Genomic DNA, 17,862 nt, shown 5'->3' with positions numbered 1-17,862 from the left:
CTTCCCCATGTCTCAATTACTTATACCAGAGCTGTTAAAAAGATTCCAAAGAGTTCAATATATATGTAGGAAAGTACACACTTAGCCACTGAGAGGAATAATATGAATTTACAGCTGTTAACAGAAGTTTCATTTGGACAATTGGTCAATACAATGTTTAAGTAAATACTGTTGCTTACTGCCTTAGAAGGTTTGAACAAATAAAATTTACTTTGTAGGCGGCATGGACTATGTAACGGGTATAAATTGGTCTTCGAGAGCCAGCAACTGCAATATCTCATTCATCAGTGTATTTACAATTGTGAACTGGAATTCCAATTACAGAACAAAATCTATTACCTATTTGAGTCACGGGCAAAAAATCCCCTTCCCTTGACCTCCTCAGCAGTTAATTCTCTCAAATTATTTTAGAAACAAACCATCAAGAGGAATGAGTCTAACACCACTGAGTTTGGCTAAAATTAACAGAACAATCACTACATCTGCTAACATACTCCTACCAAACTGTAAATCTATTAAAAAAAAAAAAAAAGTAATTACTACCCACTGCTTTAAAGGTTCAACTTTAGCTGGCCACCTTTTGAAAAAACAGAAACAAGTCATAAATATTACTGCATTGTAATTTTCATAATCAGTTTTGAATATAATTATCTCTGGAGAAGAGAGTCAATAAAAAGTCCCCATAAGCAGCTTTCAGTTTTATTTTTACTTTTCGAGAAAACAGAACTTTGGAAGTACAGCAGAAATACTGTTAAACAAGGCACACTTTTATAGCACATGAACTAGCAGATGCATTCTCTCAGGCTACTGTTATTATTCAACTTGTCTGTTTTTGACATATATGAATATGTCAGATGCATAGAAACAAAGTATACTGTTCACAAAGAGTTTCACATAAAAAGATTAAAGTGATGTCAACCAACAAATATTCAACTCTCCAATTCTGATTTTTTCAGTTATTCTTTATGCATTAGTTTTCTGCAATACATGTTTCATTACTCCTATATGAGGTATTGCATGGCAGGAAGATAGGAAAAAAAGACATGGAAATATCTGATACAATGTCGACACTTCCTGTAGGACTGAGGTATTCAAGAGGAAAGTAGAACGTGTATTTACGTGGACTGCTTACCCGTGTGAAGGTGCCCTCAAAACTGTGGATATCCAGCTGTGGCTTCTGAGCATAAACATAAGCATTGATTGAAAAGAGATCCTGTAAAACAGAATAATGTCCTTACTACTATTTAAACTTAAATATAATCATGTATTTTAAAGACCTGGTAAAGATTCCAGTTTATGACCCCAACCAACCCACCCCGAACTAAGCTCACACAACTTTTATCCAATTAAAGAAACATGGCAATTTTTTCCATTACATCTTGCTATAGAGGAATCAGTTTCAAGCTGATATCCTAAATGCATTTATAGTTCAAACACTAAATTGTTATACATTTTACAATATGATTTAGATATTTTATCTAATTTATTTTCTTTTAACAGTCACATTTTAATTATTAATTGTGTAATCTTAAAATATTTTCCAGATATTTGTCCTTTTCAAAATAAAGTGAGGGAGGAAGAAGGGTTGTTTTACTTGTTGGTTAGGTTTTTTTTAATGAAACTGGGGAAAAAGATACTTTTCCAGCATGGACAAAGCCAACTGAGCAAAAGAGGAAACAATGAAATGGATTTGAGTTCTCCTGAATGCTCTACAACCTCTGTGAAAACGCCATGAGAAAACCCTATCAGCTTCAGGAAAGCCTGACTACATCAAGAGGATCACTCAAATGCTTAAATTCAGGGATACATCAAAACTAGCCTGATAAAATTTGGTCTAATACATGTGGTACCACTACTCATGATAGGGAACAATCCATGAATCTTCCTACCCTAAAACTAATAGGAAACTCCTAAGACAGTACAGTAGCAAACCCTACAAATAGATGGCAGTATAGTATAAACAAAAGAAAAAACCCATCTGATCAGTCTGATGATTTGTTAGATTTTAAGAGCTGTCTCTAGAGGCCCAGGGGGGACCTTAAAATTCTGAAACAATTATTTCATCAAATAATTGTTCTAAAGCATCCACCTTCCACAGAAAAAATACTACAGACTAAAACCCTGATACAAAGGAATTTTCCAATCACAGAAGGAAACTTTTTGGTGATCGTATGATGGTCAGGACCAATAGCAGCAAAGGGATTTCAAAAGGAGCTGAGCATTTATGCATGGACACACAACAATCCAATTTCTACTCTGGAAAGGAGCAGATGCTTGATACCAAGTCCCAGTCGATCTAAGAATTCTAACCTCTGATCAAATGCAAGGTAGTACATCTTCCCACTCTGTGTGCCATCTAATTATTCGGGTTATCTCCATCCCTTACTACTAGATGAATCTTGCAAAAGGCTAATCAAATACCATCTCTGGGGACCAAAATACATGGGTACAATACCCTGCTCATGTTAGCTAGAATGTGCAGAGTTAATTTTACAGCCTCTTTCATGGAAATATAACCACACCTTGGCTCAAATGCTACTTTTAAAAGTAGACCATTATTTTTTTCCCATAATTTTGAATGTAAGAATGCTACAAAATTTGAACAGTACAAAAATTAACTATAGATGCAATTGTCTACCCAGGTTAATGTCTTAAATCCGAACATATTTATATCCTTTAGTTTCTCTGATACAATGATTGATGAATATCACTATATTTTTGCTTTTTCTTATCAAAATGAATGTTTTCTTAAAATCTAATGTACATTTATGAAATATGTTTGACTTTAGTTTAAAAATGTGTAGCTCTATAAATAATGAATTGTATTTATATTCTGCAGACAAGAAATTTCTCATAGCTTGCAAAAAACACACACACTTTATATTTCATATACTTTTTAAAACATGAATGAAATATGAAAACTGAATCTCACAACTTATCTTTATCTTAAACCACTAGATATTTATTGAAGTTTATCACACGAAGTTCAGTCATTGTGCCCTTGTTCTTCCAACCTACTTTCAACGGCTTCACGAGAAATAATTCATATGAAACTAATACACATGTGGTGTCCTATATCTTCATCATTCACTTCTCTCCAATCTGTTATCACCTACAATTTAGCTAATCTAAGCTATTATGTGCTTTATTATGCAAAGAAAAATAAAGAGTCCCTCAGTAGTGGATAACACAGAAGAAAACTAATACCACACACATGCTCACATACACAATAAAAACTGCTAGTGAAATATGTCAAATTCTCTCTTTTCAAAGAATGCCTTAGTGGGAGTCAAAATTAAAGTAAAAGAAAGTAGAAATATCCACCTTTTAAAGTGAGTTGGCATTTGTACAGTAATTTATTTTCCTTGTTTCTAATCTTTCTCTTTTCTTCAACTGTCATCTTCTCCTTTGTTACATTTCAAATGTAAAAATTTCTCTCTACCATACTGCTTCAGTGTCTTTTTGTTTCAGATCCCTTTTTGTATTTCTGATTTAACACCTAAATTTGTGTTTTCCTTTTTTTCCTTTTTGAATTTCAAATATGAAACAAATTTACTTATTTTCGTGAAAAACTGAGATCTGCACGTTACTGGCATTACTCTGAAATGCCACAAGCTACAACTGGCATAGTATTCCAGAAGTGCATAGGATTTTTTTGTAAAATTTAAAAAAACTATGCTCTGGCGGAAATCTAGGGTGTTACCCCACTGGAATTTCATTTATGAGTGGCAAAAAGACATAAAAGCATATTACTTGTGCTCAGTAGATTTCTGAAGTATTTTTTTCATTATTAGAGTAAAGAAAGGAGTTAAAAGATTCTTATCTTCTATACCAAGTGTTCTGTACTCTAACTGTACACTATTCTCAGGCTAATAAAATACGGTAGTTTTATAATACAAGTTAAAGAAAGAAAAAAAATTGAAGAATGATACAGTTACAGAAGACAAATTTCCTATTAACTCCATTCAACAACCAGCAAAGGTTACTGCAACACAAAGATGTTTCTTCACCAAGTGCTGCTTTTCCAGTATGGAAGCTGTGCATTTCTCCTCTCAATGTCTTGAAAGAAATTGTGAGGGTGACTTTTAACAGTAGACATCAAGATTTGTAAGCAACAGTACATGTAAATACAATTTCTGCTTACCAGGCAAGAAAAAAATACCTTGTTAGGTTATGCCATAGCTCTCCCTTATATAAAAGCAGGGGAAAGGGAAATTACCTTAAACAAAGGATTTGATTCTATAATTTTTAGAAAAGGCAACTACTTTTTATTAATGATTTAACTAATCGGGGATTTGTGAAACTCAGCTTCAGTAAAGACTTATTTACCTACTAATACATTGAACTGCTGATTCACTGAAGCCAAATACTGATACCTTCAATGGAAACGGTATTCTACATCTAAAATTACATCACTTTTAGGATTCAGTAGGGGCAAATGACCTCAGTTATTTTCTTGCTCAAAACAAAAAATATGTTTGGGTGGGGATTGTAACAATTATAGATTAAAAAAACTACATGAAAGACTTGATTCTCAAGTAAAAAAATATTGTTATATAACAGCAGATGAGTCTTTCTCAAAAAAATTATGCATTTAATTATCTCATACTTAAAAATAATAATTGAGAAGAATGCATTTAATTTTTCTACACTGCAAGTCAAAAAATGACTTTGTGATGGTACAATAATGAAAATGTTCTCCTTTGCATTTCACAATTAAGAATCACCACAGTTATCAATAACACAGAAAAATCTCCTCTATTAGGTCAAGGGCAACATTTGTTCACCTTACTTAAAGATCATTAAAATACATTCTTAATCATAACATGTAGTTCATTGCAAATAAAATTGCCTTTGGTTCAATAAAACTAATTAAATATAAATGGTATTGTTTACTGCCATATGGATCTTCTGATATAAATCAGCAAGTCACCATTTATTGAAAATTACAGTGACCTCACTGCTGTTAATAAATACAGCTGATCACACAAGCTAGAGAAGAATGCCCCAGAACTCATGTATAGCCAGAACTGTCCTACCTATAATTATGAAACTGCAAGAAACCTAATCTAGGTGTGACCATATTTGCTGCTCAGTCATCATTAAGTGACCTGCTGAAATTTTAATTCTCTGATCACATTAAGTGCTCTAGAAAGACAACAAAATCTGTACCGATCGTCTTGGTGGTGTCATCTGCTCTTTAAGAAAGGCTCTGAAGGTCTGCAGGTTGTTTGTTCTGGGTGTCACAGTGGGTAGGATTACAGTGCTGCTCTGGTGACACGGCTGGTAGCTCATGCCAATACAAGATACTCTCCTACTTGAAAGGAGGTTGCAGCAAGGTGGGGGTCGGTCTCTTCTTCCAGGTAACAAGTGACAGGAGCAGAGAAAAGGCCCCAAATTGCTGCTCCAGGGGAGGTTTAGATCGGATCTTAGAAAAGCTTTCTTCACAGAAAGGCTGGTTAGGCATTGGATCAGACTAGGGATGCGGCACAATCACCATCCCTGGAAGTGTTCAAAAGGCACGGGGATGTGGCACTTGGGTACACAGTTTAGTGGTGAACACAGTGAAGCTGTCCACTGGATTCAACAATCTTAGAGGTCATTTCCAACCTTAATGACTATGTTTTTACAACTAAAGAAATCATATTTTGGACAATTATGGAGAGTTTATTCTATCCAACACCAGAGCTAACTGTTCATAGTCTATTTTATGCTCAACTTGCATAAATTATATTTTTTAATTATTAAAAATATATTTCAATATGGAAGTGTGAAATGTAAGTCTCAGCTTTGAAAGCACATCACAAACACATGGAGAAGGCACTGTGGCAGGGATGTGTGATAAGGCTCTGGAGGCCACTGTGGGCAGAGGCTGGCTGGAATAATGTGACCTATCCGGTAACACCCTCAAATGTCAGCCCATTGGCAGAGACGACAAAGCTGAAAGAACTGCACCCTGCTGCCCTGGTTGGCATGGGCTCTGGCTGGGAGAAGCGGCAGGATGCTGGCTTATCACATGCCCACAGGGATTTAACCTTGAGAGTAGAGGACTGTGCTGCCTTGCCGAACTCCCACAGTGAGCTGGAGGGCCGGGACATGGCGGGCAGCATGGGCAGCCTGGGCCCCACAGCCCTCAGGGCTGGGTTTGGAGCAGGTGTGGCAGGAGCCCCAAGTGCCCCACGGCTGCTCCGGGCACACGCTGGCACTCGGGCTGCACTGCCATACACAGCAGCTGCACAGGTTGCTGCACCACCCACCTGGCATTTTGTACAGGAAAGGAATTTAACTGTGTAACTATAAAGAAACAATTCCGGAAACTGCACTTTGACTTCCTCTAGGGCCCACATACAAATACAGCTTATGACTCTATTACAAAGCATGAAAATTAAGTTGAAAATAAAATAATTTCATAATGCTATTTTTTGTTAGTTTGATATTCATAGCTTGCTTACACCTCCATACCAATCTCTGAAGTTGTCTATCCATAGAGCTTCTTTATATTACTGACACTCCTGCATATCACTGTCATTTGAGTAAAGGTAAAAGTGTCTTTGCAGAAATCTAAGAATTACCAATGTGGTTTTTCACAGGAATGAAGATAGTATTCTGTGATGGGCACTGAGCATAATTTTTTGTGATGGATATGAGAATCCCTTAAAAACCATTCACACTTGGGTGCATTAGGCTACCACTCCACCAAACCAAATCATAGACAAGAAGGAGCTTAGGAGCGAAGCAGATATATGAGCACTGCAAACAGACTAAGACTTGGTGGGAGCAGTGATTTAAAATGAGCTCAATGAAGAACCACCAAGTTTAAGTGGTCTGACAAAAACCCATAGTACAAAAATTTGGAAGTATTTTAGTTTAGTTGGCAGGAATTATTACACCCAGGGTCAGTTACTTCAGGATGAAATATCAGCTTATGCAGACAAAGCCTTGTCTAGCAACTCGTAAGCACCAATATCTGCGTGGTGGGAGAAAGGGCAGAGGCACATCCATCAACTGCTTGTGGCTTTCATATGCTGCTGGTAGCCAGGAAAGGTGTGTTAAGTCAAAGTAGCTCCTGATTAACCACACTTACAATACAAGTCAGGTTATCACCCACAGCTCAAGAGAGAGAGTATAAAGATCTTGCAAGAAGCCCGTATCAGTTAGACAGAGGTTAATAGCCCTAAGTGGAAACAACTAAGGCAGAAATGGCTAATACGCAGTACAGCTGACTCCTCTATATTGTCTCCAAGATGCACAAATAATTTCTTGGCCATATCTTGTCTCCCCCTGCCCTTCACACCCAAAACAACTACCACCTTGTCATATATGTTTTGAAATAAATTCGTGTTTCAAGTGTGTTATATGTTATAACCTAAAAACTGTGTTACAAGCTAGGGTTTCCAAAAACTGTGGGGACATTTCTGGCTGCCAAAACTAATTTGCAACTGTAGAAGTTCCAGAAGATTGCGGGGCAAAGTCCAAATTAACGACAGAAAAGGACTGGCCGACAGGAGATGCCTCATCCATCAAGGGAGGGTCCGCTGTCTTCTCCAGCGATTAACACATGATACAAATCTAGAAGTGGGAAACCTGGAGATGTCGCTATCAGCATCCCAATGCTGATTTCTTGGAAACCAATTCAAGCCCTCCATTCTGCCGGTAAAAGCATTCCAAACCAAGCGGCAAGAGAAAGAAAATACATGAATATGTGCAGCAGACACAAACTAAAAATAAAATTGCCTCAGGGAAGAAGAACGGTATAAAAACTGCTCCCTCAACCTAGGAGATCGTGAACAGGGAAGTTAAGTTCATTTGTGGCCTTCCCTGCATTCACCCAACTTCGATAACCCGAGATCGAGGTTGTCTCTTTTATTGTGGCTGTCTCAGATTGTTTCTTTTAATGGCGAAATAAAATTACTTTATATTAAATTGGCTATGCATCTTCTATAACAACCTGAAGCAAACCTTCACATCTGCAGGAAGATGAGGCTGCATGTCCCACCATTCAAATACAGACATCCCAACTTCAATCACTTCTGATTTACTAGTCTAAAAAAATACAATCATTTAGTTCTCCAAACCATACTGCACAGATTTAATTGTAATTTTGCATTATCTCCATAGATGTCTAATGTTTTATTTATCAAGTCTATCGATAATTGTTTTTTTTTTTTTAAACAAAGAGTGTAAAATAAAAATTACAATACAAAAATTTCATGCTCCACCTAACATGAAAGCTATAAAGGTAGTTTCAGGTTTCCTTCCTAACAAGAGTAGAAAAACTTTAAACATGGATATGGATTTTTTAGGGAAAAAAAAAAGGTAATGCAGAAGGCTTTTTTTCTTTTCCGGAGGATAACGCAGAGAAGCCTTTGCATTGTAACTTGATTTTATCAGCCTCAGTACACTAAATTTTTAAGTTCAGAATATCAAAATTATGACCAACAAATAAAACTCTGAGGCAGTGCTTTGCACTCTATTTGCAACTGCAGTCTGATGTTTCCAAAAAGAAAAAGCAAGATAGAAGACTGTATTCTAGTCAAATACATTGCATGTGTCCCAAATTTGGATGCGATTTTCTTTTAATGAGAAAACAAGAGAAGGCCTTGATAAAATGGTAAAACCTACAGGAGAAGCATTATTACAAATACTAAATCCAACTGCAGGTTACAGAATATTTGTTAAAGTCTGTTCTTGTACCAGAACTCATGACTTGAAGCCTGACTTGGCATCTCTGTCTGGTATGACCCAATTTAGTTCCAAACCTTGTTCTCAATCCTCTAAATTTCAGTTGCAATGCTTCTGCTGTCATTTGTGAAGCCACTAGTCAGAAGATATGAACATAGGAATAGACCTCTACTTTTTTCTAGTATGACTGTGGCAGCAACTCTATTTCAGGACATTTAACTGCAAAAGTCCTGCTAAGATCCGGCAGATAATCTAATACTTTTGTTATTGCAATGGAATATAAACAGTCTTCTTAAGGTATATTTACCTTTAATAAAACACCAAAAGATTTAGTGTCAAAACACCAGAAATTCTGTAGAGGTAAATTTCCATAAGCTTGTCACTTGATTATGTTTTTAAAGGAGGTCTCCTAAGCCAACTGTTACAACAGAAAGCTTTTCCAGTACAAGGGAAACAATTCAGCTTTTTGTAAAGGAGATGTTTATACAATTTTACATTTGCTTTTGCAGGTATGTGTCTATATTGGGTGTGCACATATACATGAACACACACACGCCTGTGTCCCTTTTCATGATTTTAGACTTTCTCTTGACACAACACATGTACGCACTCCAAAAAAAATACCCACTCTTACAGAGCCTTGCTTGCAAGAACCTGCACATTGCACTTAGTCAGACCAGAAAGAATGTTGACAACAAAAAGCACCTCACCTTCCAGGAGCAGACTATTGTCTCCCAAGCTCACAAGTAAGTAATGAAAACAATGGTTCCTGAGACAAGAGTAATTTGCACTTGTAGTCTAACGCTTGGTTGAAAACACTGTAACGGTGACTTGATTCTGGAGAGTGTGAATCTCCGTGCAGAAAACAATGGGATTATTTCAACTAGGTTGAAAGATAAAAATCCATTTCTGACTCAGTTTCTTCTCAATGCAAAACCAGGAATATTTGTGTAACCAACTTCTTGTTCAGCATCTAGTGGACTATCTGTGTCTTATTTTTTGTATAAATTAAGGTTCCAGTAACAGGTAATTTTCAACACTTACAGTAACTGTAAGTCTTTTGGTTAACAGATATAAATGCACACACAGAAGATAAATTAAACGCAAACAGAATGCTTACCCCCAAAGCCGGCAATCTTTGTGTGCAACTGACAGCAACCTTCAGTTTCCAGTCTGTTTCCCCATCCAGCTGGTCAGTTCGAATGAAACATGAACCTTGAAGTTACAAAGAGACAATAAACTGTTATTTAATTTCAAAAAATCAGTTTGGGTTAAAACATATAGAAGAGTGAAAACAACACAATTTACAACCATTTTAAAATAAATGTGCAACATATAAAAGGATTTTTATTTTGGAATGTCTGCTCATAAAGGCTTTAGATATCACACAACTGCACCATTTTTTCCAATAAAATTAACAATATGTCTGTTTATAAAGGGAGTTAACTTCTATTTTACATGTTTCTTCAAAGTTTCTAAACAGATTTTCAACCATTATCATCAAGAGATACAACTTCAGCTGGAGTTGAAAAAGGTTTAATTTTATTTCTTCATGCAATTCTGTCACTTGAACAATTCTAACACAACAGAATACTGCAAGTTTTTTTCTCCATGCTGGTATGACATCACAAACTTTCATTGCTTATTGTCTCCTGGCTTCTCTGAAAAAAGATTTTAAATAACTCCTTAACATGGACAGCATTCAAAACAACGTGGATCTGAATGTATTATACTTAAAAGAAGTATTTTTGAATCATCTGCAACTACCAGCAATCCAAGACTAAAGAAACCTGTCAACACATGCAAAGTACTTAAGATATGAGGGAAACTCAAGATACACTGAAGATAATCAGTGTGCTGTACAGACAGAAGGTTAGTATTGAAGAAACAGAAAACTGAGACCACTGCAGAGCCCACCCTCACCCCCATAACTAGTTTGATGGATATCGTCAAGTCTGGAGTAATATATACATTACTAATGTAAGATTCAAAAAAAGACCACACACAAACACTGCAAATCTATTAAAACATACTAAATTAACTGCCATTCCATCAAGCTTGAAGCCTTTTTAAAAGGTGGTAAAATTTTAGCAACACTCGTCACAATTGCTATACTAGAGATGCCTTAAATATTCCTGAAGTAGCAATTACAATTTCCTTTATATTACAGCTAAATAAATGTATACACTATTGTTACTGGGTGCTATGGGTGTGCAAAGAATAGATTTTACAAGTTATTCATAAATTTTAACGAACAAACATGTATATAAACACACACATATTTCTGTCTGTATTCAACCAATCCAATAAAAAACTAACAGAGTAGTTTTACCCCTAGAAGTGATGAGGTAGCAAATAAGTGAAAGAAAATACTGCAAAGGAGTTTATCCAGATTTGAGTCTTATTACAGACAAGAAGAGAGTCTGCTAGAATGTGTCAAGGCAGTATGCCAAGAAAGGGTACCTACCAGTGAACATAAATTAAGAGAGAGATGATTCTATAGGACACATGGACCTTGGTGTAAGTAAAGTCTAATAGAACTCAATGTTTTATCCATGAAAGCCTGCAAATCAAGCAGTTTGATAAGCTATCCGCCTGAAAGGACATGCTTGAGAGAGAAGCCACCTGAAACCAAACCTGACTTAAAGGTTTTGCACAACAGACTAGAAGGAATCTTGCAAACTTTCATGTAACAGCTCTATTTATATTAAGTGCATTGTAAATAAACAAATCTTTAAATATTAATATACACAGCTCTCAAAAAATATTATCACAGCAAAATTTCACCCAAAGCTCGGAGATGCAAGCCTGCAAAGCTGTGTCTGAAGTTCTTGAAAAGTTGGCTTTAGATTCTTAACAGAATTACTTATGGATTCTCTTCTAAGAATAAAATACTATAAAGCACTTTTTCAAGAGTCAGTGACTGCCATTGCATTTTAATGAAGTCTGAAGTACCTAGGAACAGCTAGAAACACCATGGTCTCACTGCACTTTCTGTCCATGGCATAGATGAGCCCCCTCTGCACCATATTTTTCCTGTACAAGACATTTCATGGTTCTCTTTACCCTTGCTGTCAATGGTTGCTCTCTTGCATCAACTTCATTTAGAATTATACTATAGATCAATGCAGTTCAAGACCAGTGTGGCTGCTGTGAATGGTTGACTGCACATATATTCATTTAATAGAGCTCACACTATGACATGTATTGGCCAGCTGCATTTCCTCTTCACTTCAGCAGTTAATTTCATCAATAACTTATCTCATAGCCTGTTTCCCTTTTATCCAGAAAAAAGGGACTGCCTTCTGCCAAGTCAGCTTTCAATAGTGATCACAAAAGCAAAACTGAAACAATACAATCCTCTTCTCCACCTCAAATATTGCAGTAGATTTGACTAAGTCATTTTAACTATTCTCTATGGTGTAACTAAGCTAAAAACACAGAAGATTAAATATGTAATTAGAAAGTACAAAAACAACTATTCAACCCTACCAAACTCCTTGATTGTTTGTAAAACTTAAAATTCCCCACTGTGTATTGCGTGGGAGTCACATGTACTTTACCTTTGGGAGGTATTTGAGTTAGCAGTACATAAAACTTTTAAAAAAATCAAAGTCTCTTGAAAAAAAAAAAAATTTCACTTTTCCATTTTAAAATGCTTGGAAACATTGCACCTTCCTCCCCCAATCAAAAAATTTAAACCAAAAAACTCACCAAAAATTTGTTGTGTTACATACTTCAGCAGAATGCTTTAGGACAGTTATAAAAGGCTTACATTTTTAACCTGAATATGACTTGCCAGGAAAAAAAAAAAAATTCTGGCAAAAATCATCTATCGATGTCAAGAGTTGCTATTCCTTCTGAATACAAAAATAACTCTTGAATCTGACAGTTATTTTACAGCACACAAAGAATGTAATTTTTTAAAGTTTGTGCTGCTTTAAAAAAGGAGGCATTAAAGGAAATGCCATTAAGTATTTAAAATATTTACCAATCAAAAGTAGCTGTTTACAAAAAGAAAAAACTAAAAGAGAAATATTTAATTACACACTGAACATGAGATTTTTTCATAAGGCTACATAAAAAGGAGAATGCACAAATTTAGAACTTTTACTTTATACAGTAAAGTACTCAGATGCTCATTTCCCATAAGTATGCAGTTGTTCAAAATTAGTAGACAAAGTTGTACATTGTGAACATCTGATTTACTTCTATCATTCAAGTGAAAACTTTGGAATTATCTGAATTAGAATTTAAGGTTGATTCAAGGAATTACACAGCATCTAAATTGCTTAATCATTTATCAAAAGTGCTGCAAACTCCATGAGCACATTTAAACTAATTTACAAGTATGTAATATTCATTTAGACTAATCAGCTGAAGACAGGTAGAAATCAATGTAGAGCAAGTGTATGCGAGGTGCTGCCCAAGTAGCAACTAAACTGATTTTTGAAACTGCTTCAGTTGAAACTTCAAATTTGAATGCTTAGAAAAGTCCTGGGACTACAATTCTGTTTTGGTGATTTAGCAACAGCTCAGTTATTTGAGTTCTGTTCAGAATGTACCATAAGGTTGTTTTTCCATGGGAAAACTGCACCTCAATGCAAAGGATGAAAACAATTTTAAGAACTTCAAATAACTATGCAACTTCACATTATAAGGATACATTGATAATTATACTTTGATAATTATTAACAGACTTCTTACTTATGTTTTCTGAGATATTATGGATAACAATATATTTTTAAAGCTATTTTGTGTGTTAATAGAATATTGAAGAAAAGTAATGTTTACTTTCATAGCTTTTATGGTGTTTTGAAAGTTCACCTATGATGGCACTAATCTAGGGCACTAACCCTGGCAAAGATTTGCCAAACAACAGAATTGTTAATACAGAGTAAGCAGGAACAATTCTACTTAGTGTGTGCTGGACTTAGGCTTCAACCAAAACACACCTGAAGGACATGTACACATCACATGCTTCTGGGAATGGTGTACATGTGCACATGCATCAGTTACCTACCTGTCTCTATGAATCCTGAAGAAAACGGCCCTGAACAAAAATTCTCAAAATAAATACAGGTCATCCTTTGAAAAAGCTGGTTATATTTTCACCTTAAAGAAATGTACAGGAGAGGAAAAAAAAAAAAATTCTTTCCCAAACCAGAAAGGAAAGCTTCTTAATCGAGTAAAACATTTATATCATAAGCTTTCTCTTAATTAATACTATGCATCATCACCAGATAGCCTAATCCAGTTTTTATACTACCAAACTTGGTAATCATATTTTATGTATTGATTTCTTTATGTGGATATCTTTTAATTCCTGAAATTATAGTAACGTACATGAACTTGTGCTACTATCGAGCACTTCCATTTTATTTTTATATACATACTACAGAATATTAAATACAGTTTTTAAAATAGGCTTCTGAAATCAAGCTATTACTTGGGATGTTACATATTTTCTTAGATGTATTCTGTCTTCTAGGATTTATTAAGAAAGTCACTCAAAAGAAAATTTGCTGTGCATTAATTAAATTATTTCTTCCTATTTTATTTGATTTGGAAATGTTGTTTCTGTTAAGCAGAAAGATGGATAAATTTTCCTTAAAACAATTAGCTTAATATTCAGCCTGTTTGACAGGCAGTTTTTATAGAAAGTGTACTTAACACAAGAAACACAAAATAGCGGTATTGACAGACCAGGAGCAATTACTTCACAAAAGGAAAATAATTAATTCTATGTAAAATTGCATCACCTGATTTTAATGGAAAGCCATAATTTAAAAAAAAAAATGTTATCTTAATTACATTGAGATACAATATTTGAAATATGTCTGGAAAGAAAATTGGAACTGCCCTAGAGATGCTGATTTAGTTTGCTGCAGAATCAAAACTGTGTGTTATTTGTAGCATCTCTTGTGTTAGACGACATACATTCCTGCCTATCACAGACATTTTTCTTTCAGAGGTGGTTTAGGCAAAGACTGTTCTGCTGTATACTTTTCTCAGTAGCCTAACAGTGTCTTTAAATAACCAGACAGACATGGAATATCCTACCAGTTATAAAAGCATGACCTAATGTTCTATGTTAGGCAGTAATACTCTTGAATAATCCTAAACTGCATAATTGAATCCTAATACCTCAAAATGCATGCACTGATTCATGGAAATTACATGCAAATCAAAATCTGAAAAAGGCAAGCAAAAAGTTTAGGTGGAGTGGCATGATAAAAAGACAGAGCTTCCTCCCTACTTCCTTCTTGATCATGAAGTCTACTGGCTTGGTTTTTACAAAGAGATGGTTGGAAAATACGCTAATACTTAAAGATAAAATATGCTCATACTTGCTTTCCAGGACTGGCCATGTTTCTTGATAAATAGCAAAATGAAAAAATATGATAATTTTCTTGACATAACAAACTAAACTATCCAACTTGTCCTATATCCAAACTTAACTTTCATTTCCCAACTCCTGGCCTGGAAGAAGGGTCAATTTTAATTCATGAGATGAGACACAAGAGGATTCTCAATTCAGGGGAAAAAAACCTGTTTAGGAATAACCTAATCTGTCTAGCATTAAAAAGTGACAAAGTAAATGACATTATAAAAGGAGCTCCCCACTTCTATCCTTCACTTTTTCTACTCTTGCTTTGAGCAGTAACTTAGAGTAGATCCTGTCTTTGACTACACCTATTTAATCAGCATTTTACAAGTGAAATTATTTTTTTAAATATTTGTATTTTTAGATTTCACAAGTACCTTCAAATCCACAGAGCCTTACCAGTCAACCCACACATGGTATTTGTTACAAATATCAGTGTACACAGTAAAGAATAGTGTATAAGAAGTGAATCAACACAGAGTTCTGAAAACTGTATTTAATGTCCTCTCAAAAAAAAAAAACAACATTGAAGTTAACAGCTTTCTGCTTGCAAATTTTTTGCCAACTATGGGCAAGCTTAAAAAGTTGACTTGCCAATAAGCACGAAAGTAAACTTATAGGTATAACTCAAATATGCCACAGCACACATTGTAATGTTATAGTATAAGGAAGAAGGGAAGCAACTATAATTTAGTTGTATATAGCAGAAGTACAGGAACATGCATATTTTATAAGCATAATAAAGACCAGGCACCCCGGTCTTGAAAAGGTATTGTTTTTTCTGCATAAATGCAGGGTTGAATTTCACAGTCCATTACAGATATTGTCAAAAAGCAACCCTAGAATATGTGCATTTAAATTAGTATATATATATATATATATCTCTATATATATATCTCATAAAAGTAAATTACATTTACTTGCTATAACATGTAACTGATAAGAATTCCTGTCAGTTATTCTTACACAGAGATAACACTAAATTATCACTACATGTCTGGGTTCCTCTCTGTCAAATCTAAATAAATAAAATTATGTCTGCCTTCTCTCTCCAAAAGCTGCATCCAATGAATTTTTTACAAATGAGAACAGCAGCTACAACTAATGCCTTTCAAGCCTCAGCAAAACTGAATTATTAAATCTGCCTGCCTATATCCTATTACAGCCTACTTATGAATACTTGATTTTATTTTGTATAATTGACAACAGTTGTCAGGAAAGAAAGGTTTTAACGGCAATCAAATTAAGATCAACTGGTATAAGTGTCAGAGTGAAGAGCTTGTGTCAAGTGCTGATGAATTAATTGATGGGTCAGTGGGAAATGGCATGTGGAACTGGAGTTTCATAACAGCTTTATATTTTCTGGCAATATTACCAGCCCTCCTGCTTTAAGTGAAAAAAATTGAAAGAGATGAGTTACTAGAATGTACCCAGCAAAAGAAAAACAGATTTTGACTTTGCACACTTAATACCTGATCATTTACAAACAACTTAATTTTTAAATCATTTATATTACTTAAATGACTATGTACATGAAAATTTTAAACTGATGACAAGGTGAATAGCAGCACCAAGATTACATATTGGAGTACAGAGTTTCATTTACTTCTCTAATGAGAAGCTTTCAATTAAGATGGCATCTAAGGAGGAACAAAACCGCAGGACACCTGAAACATCCTAAACATTTAAGCTACATCACCATTCCAGATGATGCACATTTATAGAAGACTGATTAAATTAGTTTAAAAGCATTCATTTATCTTAAGATGAGGGAAGAACTGTGTGTACTTGAGATATTTGATCTGAATTAAGAAACCAATGAAGCAATTGATTAATTGGAATTTAATCCATCAGTCACTGGATCCATGAACAGCTTCATTTACATTCTAAACAATCAGCTGATGGTCTTATAGGATACCATGTATTAATACACAGTCAATATGATACCCCTAAACTCATCACAGTTCCTTATTGACAAGAACTCAGATATTTTTTAATCCAAGCTTGATCACATTGCATTTTTTTTAATTGCGGTATTGATTCAGTATGCTTTAGGAATTTTTATCTCCATTAAAACACTACGGAATTGTCAGATATAGCAAAAAGTGTTCCAATTTAAAAAAAAAAAAGTCTACATTCATACTCACATTCTCAAGTGATATCTTACTGATTTGTATTATTTTGAGATATACAGGATACTCAAAAACATTAATCTTTTCCATTTAATAGGATTTGATGCACCACTTTGCTCCATTATTCTTCTGATGCATACCAACAATCTCTTTTTGCAGACACCCAGTGATACAGAAAAAAGATTATTTACATCCTCAGAGTAATAATTAAATCAAAAAGTCTGCCATAGACCATGTTGAGAACACTGAAAAAATTCTCACTTTTCAGATAAAGTATGAATACTAGCAAAACAGCTCCATGATCTGAGACCTCTGGCAGCACTGTCCCCATCAACCTCCCTAATGCACTTATGTATTTCTGAAGACCAGTAATACAAAAAATATATATACATCTCAAATAATGGTGCTTATGGAAGACTTAAGGAACATTTCCTCTTTTGATGAAAGCAGAGCTCACAGAGGAGGCTGAGAAAAGCATATGGCCAAATATACCAGTATCCACTGAGAACGTGTTTTGCTTCCAAGATCTCAGCAGCAGCAGTAATAATCAACTTGAAGGACATTCCATTAACTAAATTAGGGGGAGCAGTAATAAACGCTTTGATACATCATAAAGCTTAAACACAGAAAAGTATAAGTCAAAGGAGTTGGCAAAGCCAT

The 17,862-nt window shown here is 34.9% G+C and overlaps 1 protein-coding gene across 1 annotated transcript in view; it reads right to left on the bottom strand.

Annotated features, from left to right (window-relative positions):
- The window catches only part of ATP9B (ATPase phospholipid transporting 9B (putative)), a 154,761-nt gene that overhangs the window by 83,137 nt on the left and 53,762 nt on the right, over window positions 1-17,862 (bottom strand). Inside the window, exons 8-9 of the mRNA XM_040056904.1 lie at window positions 9,803-9,897; window positions 974-1,213 (exon numbers count right to left, since the gene is read on the bottom strand). Of these exons, the coding sequence (XP_039912838.1) occupies window positions 974-1,213; window positions 9,803-9,897 (335 nt within the window). The remainder of the gene's footprint in view (window positions 1-973; window positions 1,214-9,802; window positions 9,898-17,862) is intronic.

Source organism: Hirundo rustica, chromosome 1, assembly GCF_015227805.2.
Source record: "Hirundo rustica isolate bHirRus1 chromosome 1, bHirRus1.pri.v3, whole genome shotgun sequence".
Classification (NCBI taxonomy): Eukaryota; Metazoa; Chordata; class Aves; order Passeriformes; family Hirundinidae; genus Hirundo; species Hirundo rustica.
The sequence above is the reverse complement of the archived record's forward strand: the minus strand, read 5'-3'. Positions and strand labels throughout refer to the sequence as shown.